This window comes from Heteronotia binoei, chromosome 3, assembly GCF_032191835.1.
Source record: "Heteronotia binoei isolate CCM8104 ecotype False Entrance Well chromosome 3, APGP_CSIRO_Hbin_v1, whole genome shotgun sequence".
Taxonomy (NCBI): Eukaryota; Metazoa; Chordata; class Lepidosauria; order Squamata; family Gekkonidae; genus Heteronotia; species Heteronotia binoei.
In genome coordinates, this window is record NC_083225.1 from 175,462,499 (window position 1) to 175,480,502 (window position 18,004).

At 44.9% G+C, this 18,004-nt stretch overlaps 1 protein-coding gene across 1 annotated transcript in view; it reads right to left on the reverse strand.

The window, feature by feature from the left end:
• Positions 1-5,012: 5,012 nt before the first annotated feature.
• AMOTL1 (angiomotin like 1) overlaps positions 5,013-18,004 on the reverse strand; it is an 88,992-nt gene continuing 76,000 nt past the window's right edge. The window contains exons 9-14 of the mRNA XM_060234924.1: positions 17,130-17,279; positions 13,902-14,092; positions 12,261-12,386; positions 11,567-11,793; positions 7,195-7,467; positions 5,013-5,618 (exon numbers count right to left, since the gene is read on the reverse strand). Coding sequence (XP_060090907.1) covers positions 5,512-5,618; positions 7,195-7,467; positions 11,567-11,793; positions 12,261-12,386; positions 13,902-14,092; positions 17,130-17,279 — 1,074 coding nt within the window. The 3' untranslated portion in view covers positions 5,013-5,511. The remainder of the gene's footprint in view (positions 5,619-7,194; positions 7,468-11,566; positions 11,794-12,260; positions 12,387-13,901; positions 14,093-17,129; positions 17,280-18,004) is intronic.

Genomic DNA, 18,004 nt, shown 5'->3' on the forward strand with positions numbered 1-18,004 from the left:
CACACACCCCAGTGGAGGCGGGGTCTCCCACTGCCAGGCCCCATCGCCCGCTGTCGATCAACGGGGGACAGGGGAGAACGACTTACCCGGAAAAAGAGGAGGTCCACTCAACATTGCAGCAATGCATCTACATCACTTCCTACGTTACCCAGAAATGATGTCATTACAGGTGATGTTGAGGCAATGTTCTGGTATTTGAGCAAAAACTTTATGATAAAAGGCAAATTTACCATGTAATTTTTGCCCAGATACCAGCGCATCACCCCAACGAGGCTGCACGATGATGTCACTTCCAGGTCACATAAGAAATTATTTAGACATGTCACTGCAACGTTGACTGGGCCTCCCTCCTTCTCTTGGTAAGTCCCTCCATCCCCTGCTGGTTGCCTGGCAACCCTACAACGGAAGCATTCTCTTACTGGGAAGTCTCTATGATGGGAAAACTCTCTCTGGCTGCTTCCACATAGGGATGTTGTGCCTACATTGCTTTTCCAAAAGCAGATGAGCATCACAGCAGGTTTAAGGTAGCTTCTGGTGGGGCTTGGCAGCCTCCTGAAATTACAACTGATATCCAAACTATAGGATTTCCCCCTTGAGGAGTTACAGAGATCAGTTCCTCTGGAGAAAATGGAGGCTTTGACGGTGGTGGGGGTGGACTCTACGGAATCCTACCCCACTGAGGCCCGTGTCCTCCCCAGACTCCAATCCCAAATCTCCAGTTTTCAAACCTGATTCTGGCAGCCCTACTCCACCATCCTCAGCCAGTATTAGTATATGTTTCACACAGGTATCCCCAATGGGGTGCTAGTGGGAACTGTGGCACTGTTGACACCATTTCTGGCACTCACTAAGCATTTTTAATAATTAATAATATAATAATTTTTATTTCTATCCCGCCCTCCCCACCTCGGCAGGCTCAGGGCGGCTAACAACATTTTATAAAAACATACAGTGGTTAAAAAGCCTTTAAATCTAACAATATAAAACAGTAAACACTAACTTTTAGAATTTCTGATTGGCTGTTTGAGATTTGATTGGGTCTGCAGATTTTTTAAAATGTCACTTTGGCATCAGCTGCCACGACAGCACAAGGATCTTCACTGTGTGCCTGAAAAGCCATTTTGTGGGGGGCTCCACCTCCTGTGGCAGCCATTTTGTGGATGCACCTACCACATTGCTTTAAGGCAGGGGTGGCCAGCGGTAGCTCTCCAGATGTTTTTTTTGCCTACAACTCCCATCAGCCCCAGCAATTGGCCATGCTGGCTGGGGCTGATGGGAATTGTAGGCAAAAAAACATCTGGAGAGCTACCGTTGGCCACTCCTGCTTTAAGGTATGCCATGGAGGAGGAGGAAGAGATATGAGTGAACAAAGATCAGTGGTGTGTATTTAAAAGATATGTTTGTGAAAGGCTCAAATAAATACTTTTTTAAAATGTGCAGTTCCACGGGATTTTGTGTCTGCGCATAAGCAAGGATGAACTGAACATAAACGAGCAGCTGTGTTGATGGGACCTACAACCCTCGAAGGCCAGAAAGGCCTGGCTTCTCCCGCTCTTTCCCACTCTCTTCTCGCCACACTTCCGATTTTCTGGCAGTAAGTCTTTAAAAATTAGTTTTTGGAATTAAAGACAAACAAGTCTCGGGTGAAGTTAATGTTTGTTTGGGCCCCAAACCAACAGCATTTGATGGTTTTCTAATCAGAACCATGTGTTTGGAGTAAGTTTTTATAAAGATCACTTCTATCCGCTGGTCAACAAAGGAATTACCTCAGTTAGGGAGACATGCCAAATGTCACTTGACTGGCCTGATCGTTCATCTTTGAGAGACACACATATGTTCCACTTTTCATTGTGAGAAAACTGGGAAATCATCTGCATCAGAGCCATATTGGATCTTGCTTCTCTAAAACCACCCAGTACTTTTTCTGGAAAACTGAAATTCTGAGTGATCTCCAGGTCCTACCTGGAGGCTGGCAACCATCCATTGGAGGGACAGTGGCTCAGTGGTAGAGCATTTGCTTGGGTAAGCAGAAGGTCCCAGGTTCAATCCCCAACATCTCCATCTAAAAAGGATCCAGGCATGTAGGCATGAAAAACCTTAGCTTAAGATCCTGGAGAGCCGCTGCCAGTCTGAGTAGACAATCAAAGATTTCAGGTTTTCACGGCTGGTAACATCATTAGGGTTTGTAGAATCTTTCGGGATCAAGTGCCGTGCAGCCCTGGCCCCACTCAATGCACAGCAGCCAAGAAGGTCTGAGCGCCTGCTCCGGCTGCAACGCCACTGAGGATGTTCTCCGCAGCTGAGAACGAAACGTCTGGAAGGAAAACTTTCTCCAGTAGAACACGGCACTTGATCCCGAAAGATTCTACAAACCCTAATGAGTAGACAATACTGACTTTGATGGACCGAGGGTCTGATTCAGTATAAGAAGATAGAAGAAGATATTGGATTTATATCCCGCCCTCCACTCCGAAGAGTCTCAGAGCGGCTCACAATCTCCTTTACCTTCCTCCCCCACAACAGACACCCTGTGAGGTGGGTGGGGCTGAGAGGGCTCTCACAGCAGCTGCCCTTTCAAGGACAACCTCTGCCAGAGCTATGGCTGACCCAAGGCCATTCCAGCAGGTGCAAGTGGAGGAGTGGGGAATCAAACCCGGTTCTCCCAGATAAGAGTCCGCACACTTAACCACTACACCAAACCGGCTCTCCATAAGGCAGCTTCATATGTTCATATATATATATATTCATTGTATTTGCATAGTGTCATGCTAGATTGTTCTCACATTTTAACCACTCTTCTTCCAAGGAATTTAGTGGAGTAACAATACAGGGTTCTTCTGTTCCCATTTTATTCTCACAACACTATAAAGTAGGTTATGTTGACAGAGAGCCACTGGTCCAAGATCATCCAGTAAGACTGCCAAACTCCAGAATGGGGATTTGAACTGGACTCTCCCCAATCTTAGTCCAACGTTTGAATCAAATCACTGTACCTACACTGTTTCTACATATTCCTGCATTGAGGATGCGTCAGCCCATGAAATGTTATTGCCTGAGGAAGAAAAACATAGCAAATATTTTTTCCTTTAGTAAAAAAAATAAGACCAAATTAATTTAGGATTGCCAACTTCAGGTGGTACCTGGAAAACTCCTGCTATTACATCTGATCTCCAGATGACCAAGGTCAGTTCCCTGGAGAAAATGGCTGCTTTGGAGGGTCGACTCTGTGGCATTATACCCCATTGAGGCCCCTCCCCAAGCCCCACCCTCCTCAGGCTCCACCCCCAAATCTTCGGGTATTTCCCAACCTGGAACTGGCAACCGGTGTGGTACCCTCCCTTCCATTCCTTTATAGTCAGTGTGGTGTAGTGGTTAGAGTGTTGGGCTGGGATCTGGGAGACTCAGGTTTGGATCTGCACTCTGCCATGGAAGCTCACTGGGGAACCCTGGGCCAGTCACATACTCTCAGCCTAATCATACCACACAGGGTTTTTGTGAGGATAAAATGGAGGCAGCTCCCCAAGGTCTCAGGCAGAGAACTTTCCCATTAGGTACCACCTGATCCTTTAACTGGAGATGCCGGGGATTGAACTTGGGACCTTCTGCATGCCAGGCAGATGCTCCCCCACTGAGCCACGCCCCTCCCCTATTGTCCAACAGCACTAGACAGCTTCATATGCACCCATCAGCCGGGTAGACCATTTTATACTTCTGGTGAAAAGAACCTACACAAATTTAAGTCATGATGAATTGCTGCGATTTTTAATTCCGGTTAACCTTTCAGAAGCAGGGCAGTAAGACTTGACCCGTAATAGATATAGAAACAGGATGCAGAACCAGTTCCACATTTTTTGGGGTTCCAGGCAAAGTGCCCGAGGGTCCCCTCTCTAACCCCCACTGAGACCCCCCCTCATGCCTTCTTTCCAGCCCACCCACATCTTACCTGCCTATGTGGCCTTCTTACTGGCCATATGTCCTTCTCCTGATGGAACTGGGTAGTGTGTGGAACACCACCACTGTGCCGTCATTGTAAACCACCAGCACATCCCTCCTGGGCATCATGTGGTTGGGGAGGGGGGGGAGGGCTCTGTGGCATTGGGCCCTGCTGGAAACTCTGGGCCCTACAGCTGCCAGGGCTTTTTTTGTAGAAAAAGGCCAGCAAGAACTCCCTATCATTATTTCCTGCAGGGCCCTTTTTGTAGAAAAAGCCCAGCAGGAACTCCTTTGCATCTTAGGCCACACCCCCAACACCAAGCCAGCCGGAACTCCGTTCCAGTGGGTTCCTGCTCAAAAAAAGTCCTGGCCCTACCTCAACATACGCTGATAAAACATAAGAACATAAGAGAAGCCATGTTGGATCAGGCCAATGGTCCATGCAGTCCAACACTCTGTGTCGCACAGTGGCCAAAAAAGCCAAGTGCCATCAGGAGGTCCACCGGTGGGGCCAGGACACTAGAAGCTCTCCCACTGTGTCCCTCCAAGCACCAAGACTACAGAGCATCACTGCCCCAGACATAGAGTTCCAATGATAAGCTGATGGACAGAGAATTGCAACAATAATTGTTGCTAATAGCCACTGCTAGACCTCTGCTCCATATGCTTATACAATTCCCTCTTGTCTGTGCTCGTAGCCGCCATCACCTCCTGTGGCAGTGAATTCCATGTGTTAATCACCCTTTGGGTGAAGAAGTACTTCCTTTTATCAGTTCTAGCCCAGCTGCTCAGCAATTTCATTGAAGGTCCACGAGTTCTCGTATTGTGAGAAAGGGAGAAGGCCAACCCTGCTAGGGCAATCCAGTTCTAAGCTCTCTCAGAACAGGCTGTGCTGCTTCTGTGTTCACAGGGGAACCTAGCAAACCATCGTTGCTTAATAAATATTAAAAGCAAGGTGAGAACTATAGGGAAAGATGCTTTGTTGTTCCCCTCCCCATTACTGTATGAATGTATTCGGATACAGAGGCTACCAATGGACTAAGGTAAGTGAAAAGAGAGAGAAAAAAGAAACCCATAGATAATATCTAAAACTTTAATAACTGGAAGTCCTGCTCCCTCATCCCAGATGTGTATGCGGTACAAGAAATATCACACAGGGAATGTAGCAGCTCTCATTAGCCAACAGCAGTGGTGGTTGCAGAACTGTAACTTGCATGCTGACTGCACCTTTTAAAGATCTGCGAGGGACAAAGAGGTCTTCTTCGCAACAGAAAATGTAGCTTCCATTGGATTGCTGCCGTTACCTTCTTCATCCACATCTCTGTGGCCAGCGCTCTTTTGATTGTCTGTAGCAGATAGTCTAAATGTCCACTTATCTTTCCGATCTCTCACACGCCTTCTCCTTTGCAAGGACAATGTCAGGTTTGCCCAGTGGTTTCCTTCCAGGTTTCATCTTGGTTGGTCTAGCTTTCATTTGTTTTTTTCCCAAAGTTCTCAAGGTTTGCACAAAACCAACAACGAGACCCTCCTGGGAGTTATGCGCACTTGGCATATGAAGTGAAGGAAGGTGTTGCCACTTTAGATGAGGACTTCCACCATGTCTGGATCCGGGAATTCAGGCTTGTGGAGCAGACTGCTCAGCCTTCCTTTGCTCTCAGGTAGCTTCCCATGGCTGGGAGAGTGCTCTGTGGGGGAAAGCACAGAGAAGATCTTAAGATGTCAGCAAAATCTTCCTGACTGAAATGCATGCAGAACAGCTCTTGGGCACCCTATAAAACAGCATCAGGTATAACACAGGGCCTCCCAGCCTTTTCAAGCCTGGGGCCCCTTTGGAATTCAGACACAGGGTGTTAGGTGCAACAACAAAATGGCTGCCACAGGAGGTGGAGCCACATACACTGAGGAAACCCAAGCACAGGGAAGAAGCCACCCTGAGCCTGCTTCGGTGGGGAGAGCAGGGTATAAATTGGAAGGAAGGAAGGAAGGAAGGAAGGAAGGAAGGAAGGAAGGAAGGAAGGAAGGAAGGAAGGAAGGAAGGAAGGAAGGAAGGAAGGAAGGAAGGGAGGGAGGGAGAGGGGGGGAGAGGGGGGAGAGGGAGGAGGGAGGGAGGGAGAGGGCGGGGAGAAAGAGGGGAAGGAAGGAAGACCTGGATATCCCAGGCAAACCCAATCTTGTCAGATCTCAGAAGCTAAGCAAGTACCTGGATGGGAGACCTCCTTAGAACACCAGAGCTGGGACGCAGAGGCTGGCAATAACAAGCCACCTCTCTGAGATGTCCAAGCCTCACTAGGGGTCACCAGAAGTCAACCATGACTTCCAAGCACGTATGCGCATGCACACACACACACACAAATACTCCCCCCACAAAAAAAATATACACTGGGAAAGAGGGGTGAGAGAAAATAAAAGAAACACTAAGGAGGCAGCTGCCACCGAAACAAATGTTATTTAAATTTAAGCCCACTGACATTTAAATTGTAAAACTAAGTTTTTAAATTTCATGTACTGTTACTCTGGCACCTCTGCACAGAGGTGGCCAAACTGTGGCTCGGGAGCCATATGTAGCTCTTTCACACATATTGTGCAGCTCTCATGAGCCCACCATGGGCAAGGGTGGACTATAAATTGACAGAAATAAATAATAAAAGCCCTCACTGTCTTATTGGCTGGCTTGGAAAAGGTATTTCTCTCTTTAAATCACTTCTCCAAGCCAAGTCAGCTGGCAGCTTGGAGAATTCAACTGAAGTTAAAGCTGCTTTCTTTCCACCTCTCTCCCCCCTCCCCCATCTATTTTTGTCCCTTCCTTCCTTTCTTCCTTGTGGCTCTCAAGCATGTCTTGCGGCTCTCAAAGATCTGAAGTTAATTCTATGTGGCTCTTACGTTAAGCAAGTTTGGCCTCCCCTGGTATATAGAATCATAGAGTTGAAAGGTATTCCCCCAGGGTCATCTAGTCCAACCCCTTGCATAATGCAGGAAATTCACACACCTCCCCCTAAATTCACAGGATCAGCATTGCTATCAGATGGCCATCCAGTCTCTGTTTAAAAACTTCCAAAGGAGGAGAAAAAACCTCCAGAAAAGAAACATTTCATTAACATCAACTCTGCATCAACTTTCTGTTAATTTGTTGTTATTCCAGATGCAGATTATGGCTTTTTTGATGGCATAATTTATTTATTTTATTTTTAAATGTGGAACAAGAATTCTGGATTTTGCACACCACCCACATCTGAAGGCCACATGGCTGGAATCATCGCTCACCCAATCTCTCACCGACACCCTTGGCTGCCATGTGCCTCATAGCCGGGCTGCCAGCAGGGGTGCTTCCAAACTTCCCCCGGCCTGGGAAAGAAGCTGAGCTTGGCCAGAAAAGCTCCGTCCCCTTCTCTGTCTGCGTGCTGCTGTCTTTGCTCCCCGTTTTAGAATGGCACACTGTCACTGGCCATGGGGACGTCGCTGATGACAAAGCTGGTGGAGGAGGTGGCAGCGAAGGTACGGATGAAGGGTCCTGGGTCTCCTTGCCTAAGAGCAGTCCTGGAAGAAAAAATCCCAAGGGGGCACAAGCCTATTAGATTGGTACCGTTTCACTAAATCCACTCCACGTGTAAGAACATAAGAGAAGCCAAATTGAATCAGGCCAATGGCCCATCCAGTCCAACACTCTGTGTCATACAATGGCCAAAAACCCCAGGTGCCATCAGGAGGGGCCAGGGCACTAGAAGCCCTCACACTGTGCCCCTCCCCAAGCACAAGAATACAGACCATCACTGCCCCAGATAGAGAGTCCCAACAAGACGCTGTGGCTAATAGCCACTGATGGACCTCTGCTCCATATGTTTATCCAGTCCCCTCTTGAAGCTGGCTATGCTTGCAGCTGCCGCCACCTCCTGTGGCAGTGAATTCCATATATTATTCCCCTTTGGGTGAAGAAGTACTTCCTTTTATCCGCTCTAACCCGACTGCTCAGCAATTTCATTTAAAGGTCAATGAAGAGTTAAACTATATCTGAAAGGAAAGACGTTGCTGGGGGGGGGGTTGTTTGTTTTTAAAGAGTATTTTCCTTCCAAGCAATTCTCATTAAAAAAAAACAGAATACAATGGGGAGAAAAAAAGATCACTTTAGCCCTTATAGAATATGCAAAAAATGGGACTTCCGGGGTTGAAGCTTGGTGAGCTGACCTGTTTCCCTGTGTGGAGCAAACCAGGATCTTTGTTTTTGGACAGAAAAGGCTTTATAAAGCCTACTGTCTACTTTTTCCAGTAAAGGAAATTGTCTACGGCATGCATGTTTATTTCAAGGGGGATTCACTTTGGCTGACGAAAGATCCCAGGAGGGTTTTTTTTTCGGCTTTGAAGATTCCCCCGATGAAGAATTGCATTCTATCGCCAACAAAGAATCCTTGGAGTCATTAAATTGACATAAACTCACTAAGGCTTCAACTTCCTATGGACTATAACAACATCTGAGATAAAGTGGACGGGATAATGAGAGAATAGGCGTCGTTAATAAGGTAACGATCCTTATCTGCTACTCTGGGTTCAATTTAAGCTTGTTAAAAGGGAAGATCTGGGACCCAGAACTATTTTTCAAAGTGGAAAATCAAGGAGAAGTGGAAGGGGGTAGAAGTGGGTTTTTTGGACTCAAAAGAAAGCAGAAAAGTGCAGAAAAATACTTGCTGTTATGAATTCCTGTGGCTTCGGAAAAAAACCCCAGTCATAACAAAGCTGCAGTCTCTCTCCTCAAAACAGGAAGTGACGTTTTCTGCAATCATTATGAGACTTCAATGCTAGAGAGTCAGGAAGTAAGTGTGGAGTGAAGAGGAGCATCCAAGTATCCGGATACTTGCAAGAGTCAGTAACCATAGAGAAACATTGGAGGCTAATTACAGAAAGGCCAAAATATTTTCACTAAATAACTTGAAAGCGGACTATAAAAGGATTCAAAATTTATATAAACAATCCCCTAAGGGCTAAATAACATGGACTATGTGCTTGAAATTGGAAAATAAGCCCTAGAGGGTAAAAGGAAAACTTTTTAAAAAGAGAGGCTTGGAACTTTAAAAATTAATATCTTGAGCTAGGAAGCTTTGAGGACGGCGTTTTTAGGCTTGTTGAAAAGGGCATGCTCTGTTCTGTTAAATGCAACTATCAGATTGGGGAGTGAAGATACCAATTAAAAACCCATTATTTGTAATGGGCAATCAGTAATGTCTGAGTAAAAGTTGGAATCAAGAATTACAAGGTTAACAGCTGCCTTAGTGAGAGAGGGTAAAATGTCTAAACAAGTTTATGATCAACTGTATGCTATGGAAGGAAGAATATTGAAGGCAATGAGTGATTTAATAACTGGAAGTGAGAAGAAATTAACTAAGGAAATATACTCCAGTGCTGAATCAGGTAAAGAAAGAATTTAAGAAGGAAATTGATGACCTAAGGAAAGAGTCTCAAGCAATAGCTAAAAAGACTGTTGACACAGAAGTGAAAATTAGAGATCAAGATGCCACCATTAAGAAAATGCAAGAAAAAGCAATACTACAAGACTGTAAGTTGATGGAGAATATGATTCGGCTAAGGGGAGTGCCTGAGAATGAACAAGAGGATGTGAAGACTCATATTGTCACAATTACAGCTGAATTTTTGGAAGAAGATCCGGAGGAGATGGAGCGTTTATGTGATGATGCATACAGAGTCAATTCAGAGCTTACCAGAAAGCGTAAACTACCCAGGGATGTTGTGAAACAATTTTGGATAATGATTCAACAGGAGATCTCGAAAATCTTGGATTATAATATTAGGAGAGCACCAGATGTCTTTCTGGTGGGATTACAAATGGAAAGCTTTCCGAAGCAAGACAGAACATTGTTGTGGTATTTGCTTTCAGCTGGGAGAACACTGTATGCGCAAATGTGGAAGCAAGATAGAATACCTGAAAAATTGGACTGGGCCTTAAAGGTTCTTAACTGGAGTGAAATGGACAAACTTACTAGAATCTTAAATGACATAATTTGGAGAAGTTTAAAGAAGACTGAAGTAAATTCCAAAGTTACGTGGAAATATAATGGAGGGTGAAGAGTCATTTAGTCTTTTATGACAACATTAACTGAACTTTAAATGATAAAGAGGAATGGTGATTATTTAGTTAGTAAGATATAGTTACATGGTAATTATACATATATGAGTTAAGATAAGAATAAGATAGCTGGAATTCCGGAGTTGATTTTATAACTATGAGTTTTGTGCGTAATGAATACCAAGCGAATTATAGAGAAAAGGTTATTGAAAAATCACTTTTTGTATAAAAATTTTATAATGGTGAAAAGATATTTAGTAGTGTTTGATAACATTAATTGAACTTTTAATGATAAAGAGGAATTGTGATATTGTGATAAAAGCATTAGTAGAACATGGTTATTTGGTAAACATATATATATGAGAGTTAAGATAAGACTAAGATAGGGGAACTCTGGAACTGAATCAATAACTATGAGCGTTGTGTTTAATAAGTGTTAAGTGATTATTAGAGAATAGGTTAGTGAATGATTATTTTTTTTTTCTTTTTAAAGATTTTACAAGTGTGAATTTACCTTTAATATGCTTTTAATTTGTTTTAAGTACCGGCGGAGGTCATGAATAAGAGTGGGGGGGGGGGGAGGAAAATATGTAATGTATTGGAGAAATATATTTGAATTTGTAGAGATGAATTTATCTCAATATATTGCAAAATAAAAAGTTTGGTCAAAAAAAATAGAATATGCAAAAAATGACTAGGGGGGGAGCAAGCCCACACATCTATATTGTATGGCACTTCTGGCAGGGAAGCCTTTGAAATATACATATTGACCAAGTTTGTGATGCCACAGAATGTTCACAAACATTCCAGCTGCTCAGGGAATCAAGCAGATAGAATGGCTGAGATCTGCTACTGTGAGGGAAAGGATAGGCAGCAGTGGGGTAAACAGGAAATTCCACCCTGTAATTTGCACCCACTAGACACTCCCTTGGCTGCAGCCTCATCGACTGCCTACTGCGGGGGAAACCAGTGATTTAAACATGTGAGTACTGCTAGCAAACAACAGGGGTGTGGCTATCGCTCAGTGGCAGAGCATCTGCTTGGCATGCAGAAGGTCCCGGGTTCAATCAGGTAGCAACTGATGTGGAAGACCCCTACCTGAGACCCTGGAGAGCCACTACCAGCCTGAGTAGGCAATACTGACTTTGATAGACCAAGGGTCTTGTTGTGTATGTTGCTATTAACCAGGTTCCTGCATAGCTCATTGGAGCCTTTGGGTCGGAGCTTGGGGACTCAGGAACAATAGGCAATAGGATCCAAATCCCTACTGCCCTGCTCCAGTTAAGCCGTCTTCTTCAAGTCAGCCTTTCCTATGCTGTAACAAATAAAGAGCTATGATCACTACAACCGCATCTCCTTCTCCTTGCATTGAACCCATTATATTATAGGTCTGATTCAGTAAAAGACAGCTTCATATACTCACACGCTTAAAACAACAACCTGTACCCAAGCTAAAAGACACGAATGGGTCCCATCTCTTTTTCCCGTGTGCTGTTTACAAGCCCAATTCCCTAGCATGGATGCCATATTCTTTGCTGGCGACTGACTGACACCGAAGCTCACCTATGCTGCCTTTCCAAGTCCTGTCTTCTTTCTTCTCCTCGGCCATCTGGGTGCTCGTGAGGGAGGTCTGGCGGGAATGAGTTCCAGCCGCTGCAGCGATCGACGGGACAGAGCGGGCAGGCCGCAAGCTGGCAGCCTCGCTCTTGCCGGGATCCTTTCTGGACCGCTGCTGGAGGACCTTGATCATGGCGTCTTTCTCGATGATTTTAGCGTGCAGATTCTTTATTCTGTCAAAACGCATATGCGTAAAAATATAGCAGAAGTGAGACTTCACAAGAGGCAGCATGAGTGTTCCCAGGGCTTTTTTTGTACCAGAAACTCCTTTGCGTATTAGGCCACACAACCCTGATGCAGCCAATCCTCTAAGAGCTTACAATAGGCCCTGTATGCAAAGGAGCTCCTGCTAGAATTCCATCTGATTGTTGGTACCTTAGAAGGCACTTCATTTCTAAGCCAATAAAGACGCAACTTCTTCAGAAGCCCTCAGTTAAGTAGGCGAAATTGCCTTCTCCTCATTGCCTTTAAGAGCTGAGAAGCAAAATGCCTGATGCTCGAACTGCCCCTTCCTTCAAAATTCTGGAAAATGTGGGTTGCCAAGAAAACTCAGTGGAAAGCCCGCTGGCGTGCCAAGCCTTCAACACTCTGAATCCACCCAGAAATCCCCACTGAAGGTATCCAGGCAGCTGTTCCTTACGTGTATTCCATGTCCTGGCACCGCCGGTTGGCTTGCAAAATCTCCTCCTCGTCCTGCCACATGCGGACCTCCAGAGAGCTCTCACTGTAGCTGCCATTCCGTGAGTGATTGGCGGCTGAAGGATCCCTAGCGACAGAAGGAAGGGAGGGAGGGCGGGAGAGAAAGAACAGTGTTTCTCAATTAGCCTCAATCAAGGATAATCCAAAGGACTTTGCAGACATGGGCTGGAGGTCTGAGCCTCTGCTCTTGGGGAACAGGCCTCCATACAGGGAACCTTCCAAAGCATTCAATGGGTGACCTCAAAGTAGCTGTTTTACTGCAAAGGAACTTCAAGAACAGACTAGAGAGAGAAATTGCTGAATTACAAACTATTATGAAACTTGGAACAAATACCTCTCCAGGACTGAACAGGGATATTGGTTTTTTATCTAATTACATATGCTAAACCCACTTTCACCAAGTATGGCGATATATCCACAGTATTCCAATGTGTTTCTCTTTAGGATAGTGTATCAGAATAATGCTTTTGTATTGACATTCTCAAACAAAGGATATTGGCTGTTTATCTCATTACATATACTCAACCCATCTTCCACTATATTTTAATGTATTTTTTCCTAATGGCAAACTAGAATGATGTATATATTTATGTTACATGTTAAAAGGTAAATTAGTTGGACAGGAAAAAACATCTGGGAAAGAAATGCCCTCATTTTGACCCAGGTTTATTAGCAATAGAATAATTAACAGGCATTCTCACATTCTGACATGTTACTGTTTTATGGTTTCCCACGCTAATGCAACCCAGATCAAAGGTTTTCTGAATTTGTTAATTTTACTATTCTGCAGTTGGATTATAACTTTGTACCACTTTGCAGTCCAAACCGCACCAGCCATACTTGATAGAATTGGCTAATGTTGGCAAGGAAACAGAGATTTATTTATCTGTATTAAAACATTTGTTAGTTGCCTTTCTCCCTTGTGGAGCTTGAGTCAGCTTATGATGTAAATAAAATATTATGAAAAACACAGCAAGAACCAATGTTTATAAAACCTATAAAAATCAAAGTTAAAAACTCCTATTAGGACTGCCAATAGTAAAAACTAAAGCAAAATGTAGTCCTAAACAAAACTGGCTTCCGCTGCCTCCTGGAGATGAACAATGAGGCAGCTAGGCGCACCTCCTTCCATAATAGCGGGGCTACCACAGAAAAGCCCCTCTCTCTCCTGTACCCACCAAACAAGCATCTTTAATGGGTGGGACAGTTAGAGGGGTATCTCCCTGCAATCTGAATTCTTGGGCATGATTGCAGGGAGGATCAGGGGTGGAATTCTAGCAGGAGCTCCTTTGCATATTGGGCCACACATCCCTGATGTAGCCAATCCTCCAAGAGCTTATAAAAAAGAGACTTGTAAGCTCTTAGAGGATTGGCTACATCAGGGGTGTGTGGCCTAATATGCAAAGGAGCTCCTGCTAGAATTCCATCCCAGGGAGGATAATGACATCGGGACATGGAGTAAGTCTACACAGGCCGTAGAAAGCAATGATAAAATGAGCAGTGCCATTTCAGAATGTTTGATGCTCCCCACACCCAAATTTTTAGAAATTAGCAAAGCAGAGACAACGGTTCTAGTTCCTACTTCTCTGCCACTGTCGTGGCCACAGCATTCATGGCGAAGTGCCGGATGGTGCTCTCTTCCAAGTACTTCTGCTCCCACTTGGTCATGTCAGCTTCCAGAGCCAAGATCTTCTCGTCTTTCTCCCGCACCAGCTCCATTAAGGCGGCCACATTGTACTCTGGCAGGGTGGATGCCTGGTAATTGCCTTGCTTCTGGAGAAATGCAAAGGAGAGACACTATTAATGGAAGATTGTCCTGACTCCTGAACCAACTTACTTAACTGGATAGTTCATACATACAACAGGTGTGATCCAAGGAGAGCAGATGGGTAAGAGATGAGTGCTGCTCTGAGCTTTTCAGATTTGTACGTTAGCACTGCCAAATCCATGAAAACCACGGAGAGCAGATTTTGTCACACACATTGAGGAAGGGGCCATGCCTCAGTGGTACAGCATCTGTTCAAAATTCATGAAGCTCCATGTTCTATCCCCAGCATCTCCAGTTGAAAGGACCAGGTGATGGGAAAGACCCCAAGACCCTGGAGAGCTGCTGCCAGCCTGAGTAGGCAATACTGGCCTAGATAAACCAAGGGTCTGATTCACTATAAGGCAGACTCGCGTGCATGTGATTTATAGTTTGGCTCTCATTATAGCAGGGTGACAAGAAAAAGCAGGTCTTCTCTTGTAGCAGGAACTCCTTTGCATATTAAGCCACACACCCCTGATGTAGCCAATCCTCCAAGAGTTTACAGGGCTCTTCTTACAGGGCCTACTGTAAGCTCTTGGAGGATTGGCTACATCAGGGGTGTGTGGCCTAATATGCAAAGACATTCCTGCTACAAAAAAAAGCCCTGAGGAAAAAGTATTGAAGATGAACATTATTTTTCATGATTTGTGGCAGAGCTTGTCCATTAAACTCAATTCCTGCAGCATCTCAAAATGTTGCTCCTACTCAGTTCTGGGTAACATGATTTAAATCACAGATTACCTAAACATTTTAACATCCAGGGGACAGCTCTATGAACTGTTTGCTATGGGTCTCTCTTTGATGTGGCCAGGACAATGACAGCAAAAATGTAGAAAAACAGGTGCCAAATTTCTCTACACTTTTTCTGCCCACTGGTGGGGCCATTCTTGGTTTCACTGCCAGCACAACGGGGTCAGATCCAGCCACCTTCTTCACTCAATCTCATCTAATTTCCCTTCTAACTACAGCCTCCATCCCATACGGCTTTGCTTCCTGCATTTTCCCAAAGTCTTGGACCAAGTGAGTTGTGTCAGTTTGAGTGCTTTAATCGGGATCTGATTGAGAAAAGTTATTGGATCTCATAAGGAAATATTCCTAAAATATACCATCCTGAAGAAGGGCTTTGTTTCTGCCTGAAACATGCAGACAATCTGGAAGTCACGTGGATTATGTTGGACATTGATGATGATGGACTAATGTATCCATAGCTGAATACTACAATACTTTGGGAAGATTACATCTGTATGCTTAAGAGTCCTATCAGGACCATTACCATTGTATTTGTTGTAACATTGTTTGAACTGGATTTACTGTTTATGAATATAGCTTTCATTGTTTACATTGTGAAAGCAGCATCTCAGAACACAGTTCTTTCCATACTGTGACCAGCCTTTTCTGTGCTCTCCTATGCATTGTTATCAACCGATCCATGATCCTCAGCACAGCATTTTTTGCTAGTCCCTCCCACTTCCCTTTTTCACCAGTGGAAAAGCTGGCTGGATCTGACCCAGTGTGTCCATTTGCCAGAAAGTACTGCAGAGGCCTTGGTTCGACATCAATTTATCCTTCTAAAAAGACAACCCAGCAATCTGAAGGACTCAAAACAGCATCTCTGTCCAGCCTGGATCATTTTCAGTACATGGAGATCAGTTTCCCCTGGAGCCAGTTTCACAAGGGAGGGAGAATGCAGTTGTGCACAGCCTAAGAAGCCAAGGAAACAGGCAGCACGCAGGGAAGTATTTCTGTCTTACAGAGGAATGCCTGCTGAAAAGCTGGCAGGGCTTAAGTGGAATGGCATTTAAATAGCCATCTCAGAATGTGCTTCCCTGGAGCGCGTGTGTGTTTCTAACCAGGGGCATCGTGTCTCAAGCACTCCACGTGTTAAGGACACTTGGCAAAATAAGTCAGACTCCACCTCCTCCCTCCAGCCAGGCTTGCTTTGGCCAATGGAATGAGTCAGTCACCAGCTGAAGCCAAGGCTGCTCTCTCTGTGCAGGAAAGATCCTTGCTTTCATGGCCTCTGCCAATTCAGAGGGTTCGGAGACACTCCCCACCTTCCTTTTTCACCAGAGGAAAAAGCTGGCAGGATCTGACCCAATGTGCCCGTTTGCCAGAATGTACTGCAGAGGCCTTGGTTCGACATAAATTTATCCTGTCAACAGAGCTGGTTGTTATTATTTCCCAACAAGGTTCAGAACATGTCTGTTAGATTTCCAGGTTCTCCTGACAGACGTTCTGAACCTTGTTCTAACAGACATGTTCTGAACCTTGTTGGTCTTCTATGAATGTATTGTAAAGATTGGGTTCCAGTGATAAATAAGCCTCCATGCTGAAGAAAGACAGATGAAACTTCTTGATATCTAGAACAGACGTCTTTGGAAGGGCTTCCTTTAGTAATATATGAGGATCCTCAAGAAGGCTGAAGATACTGGCATTAACATTAGCACCAAACTGTTTTAATATGTTTTAATTGTTTATATCGTTCAATGTTTTAATGGTTAATGTTCAGTATTGTAAATGTTTTTTATTGATGTAAGCTGCCCTGAACCTGCTTCGGCGGGGAGGGCGGGATATAAATCCAATAAAATAAATAAAAATAAAATAAATAAATACTGGAATATTGTGACTCCTTTGTGATTGGAAAGACTGTTTTTGAACTGTCTTCTGTGAATGTCTTTTTGCGACATGCTCTTGTTTATTTGAAGTTCTATATGCAAGCTTGGTCAGAACACCATGACCTCTACATTACACTGGCTGGTTGTTTAAAATTTATGGTGTCTCTTAGTGGTTTTTTATTTACCCACCTGGGGATTGGCAATGCCATGACGAGCAATTGATGCTACGTCTGTGCCAACCACGTAGCAGCACAGAGCTGCAACTTGAGTGACCCCTGATGAGGATCACAACCGTTTGAAATGGCAGCCTGAAAGCTCCTCTGGGCGGGGGGGGGGGGGGGGGACCCAAATGACCCCATTGTCCCAGCAGGCTCAGGATCCCTCTCACCTGCTGCATCCGCAGAGATTCCAGCTCCCTCTCCAGCCTCGTGCGCAAACGGCGCTCCAGCTGCTCTCGCTTCTCGTAGGTGGCCTGAAGCTGAGCCAGCGCCTGCTGAAGCTTCTCCACCTTCTCCACTTGCACTTGCTTCTTCCGCAACTGAACATAAGGGCATAAGAGAAGCCATGTTGGGTCAGGTCAACGGCTCACGCAGTCCAGCGCTCTGTGTCACAGTGGCCAAAGCCCAGGTGCCTTCAGGAGGTCTTGCTTGAACCCAGGTACAGAATATGGCAGGGTAAGGATGCATAGCTAGATCTTGAACCCACAATCCAGGCTTAAATCAGTTCTAAATTTTCTAAATAAACACATTCAGCAATTACTTAAAAAGTATGCCCTAGACATCCCTCTGGAGAAGTCAGCAAGCGTTGACGATGGTCAGCACTGCCACCAATTTAGGAAATTTATGTTCCATTTTGAGCTTCAAAAGATTCAGGAGTTTCCCTGATCTGCAACTGGAAGCATATTTATTTGGATGGAACATCAAACTCCGAGGGACTCGTTTTCCAAGAAAACGTGGTTAGGACCTGGACGCAGATGCTGATACGAAATGCATGCGTGTGTATAGGACAGGGGAGCCAAACTGTGGTTTGGGAGCCACATGTGGCTCTTTCACACATGTGTAGCTCCCGAAGCCACCATCAGCAAGCTTGGAGAAGGCATTTGTTTGGAGAATACATTTAAAATTAAAGTTGCTTTCTTCCCACCTCTCCCTCCCCCGTCTATTTGCCCTTCCTTCCTTCCTTCCTTCCTTCCTTCCTTCCTTCCTTCCTTCCTTCCTTCCTTCCTTCCTTCCTTCCTTCCTTCCTTCCTTCCTTCCTCCCAGC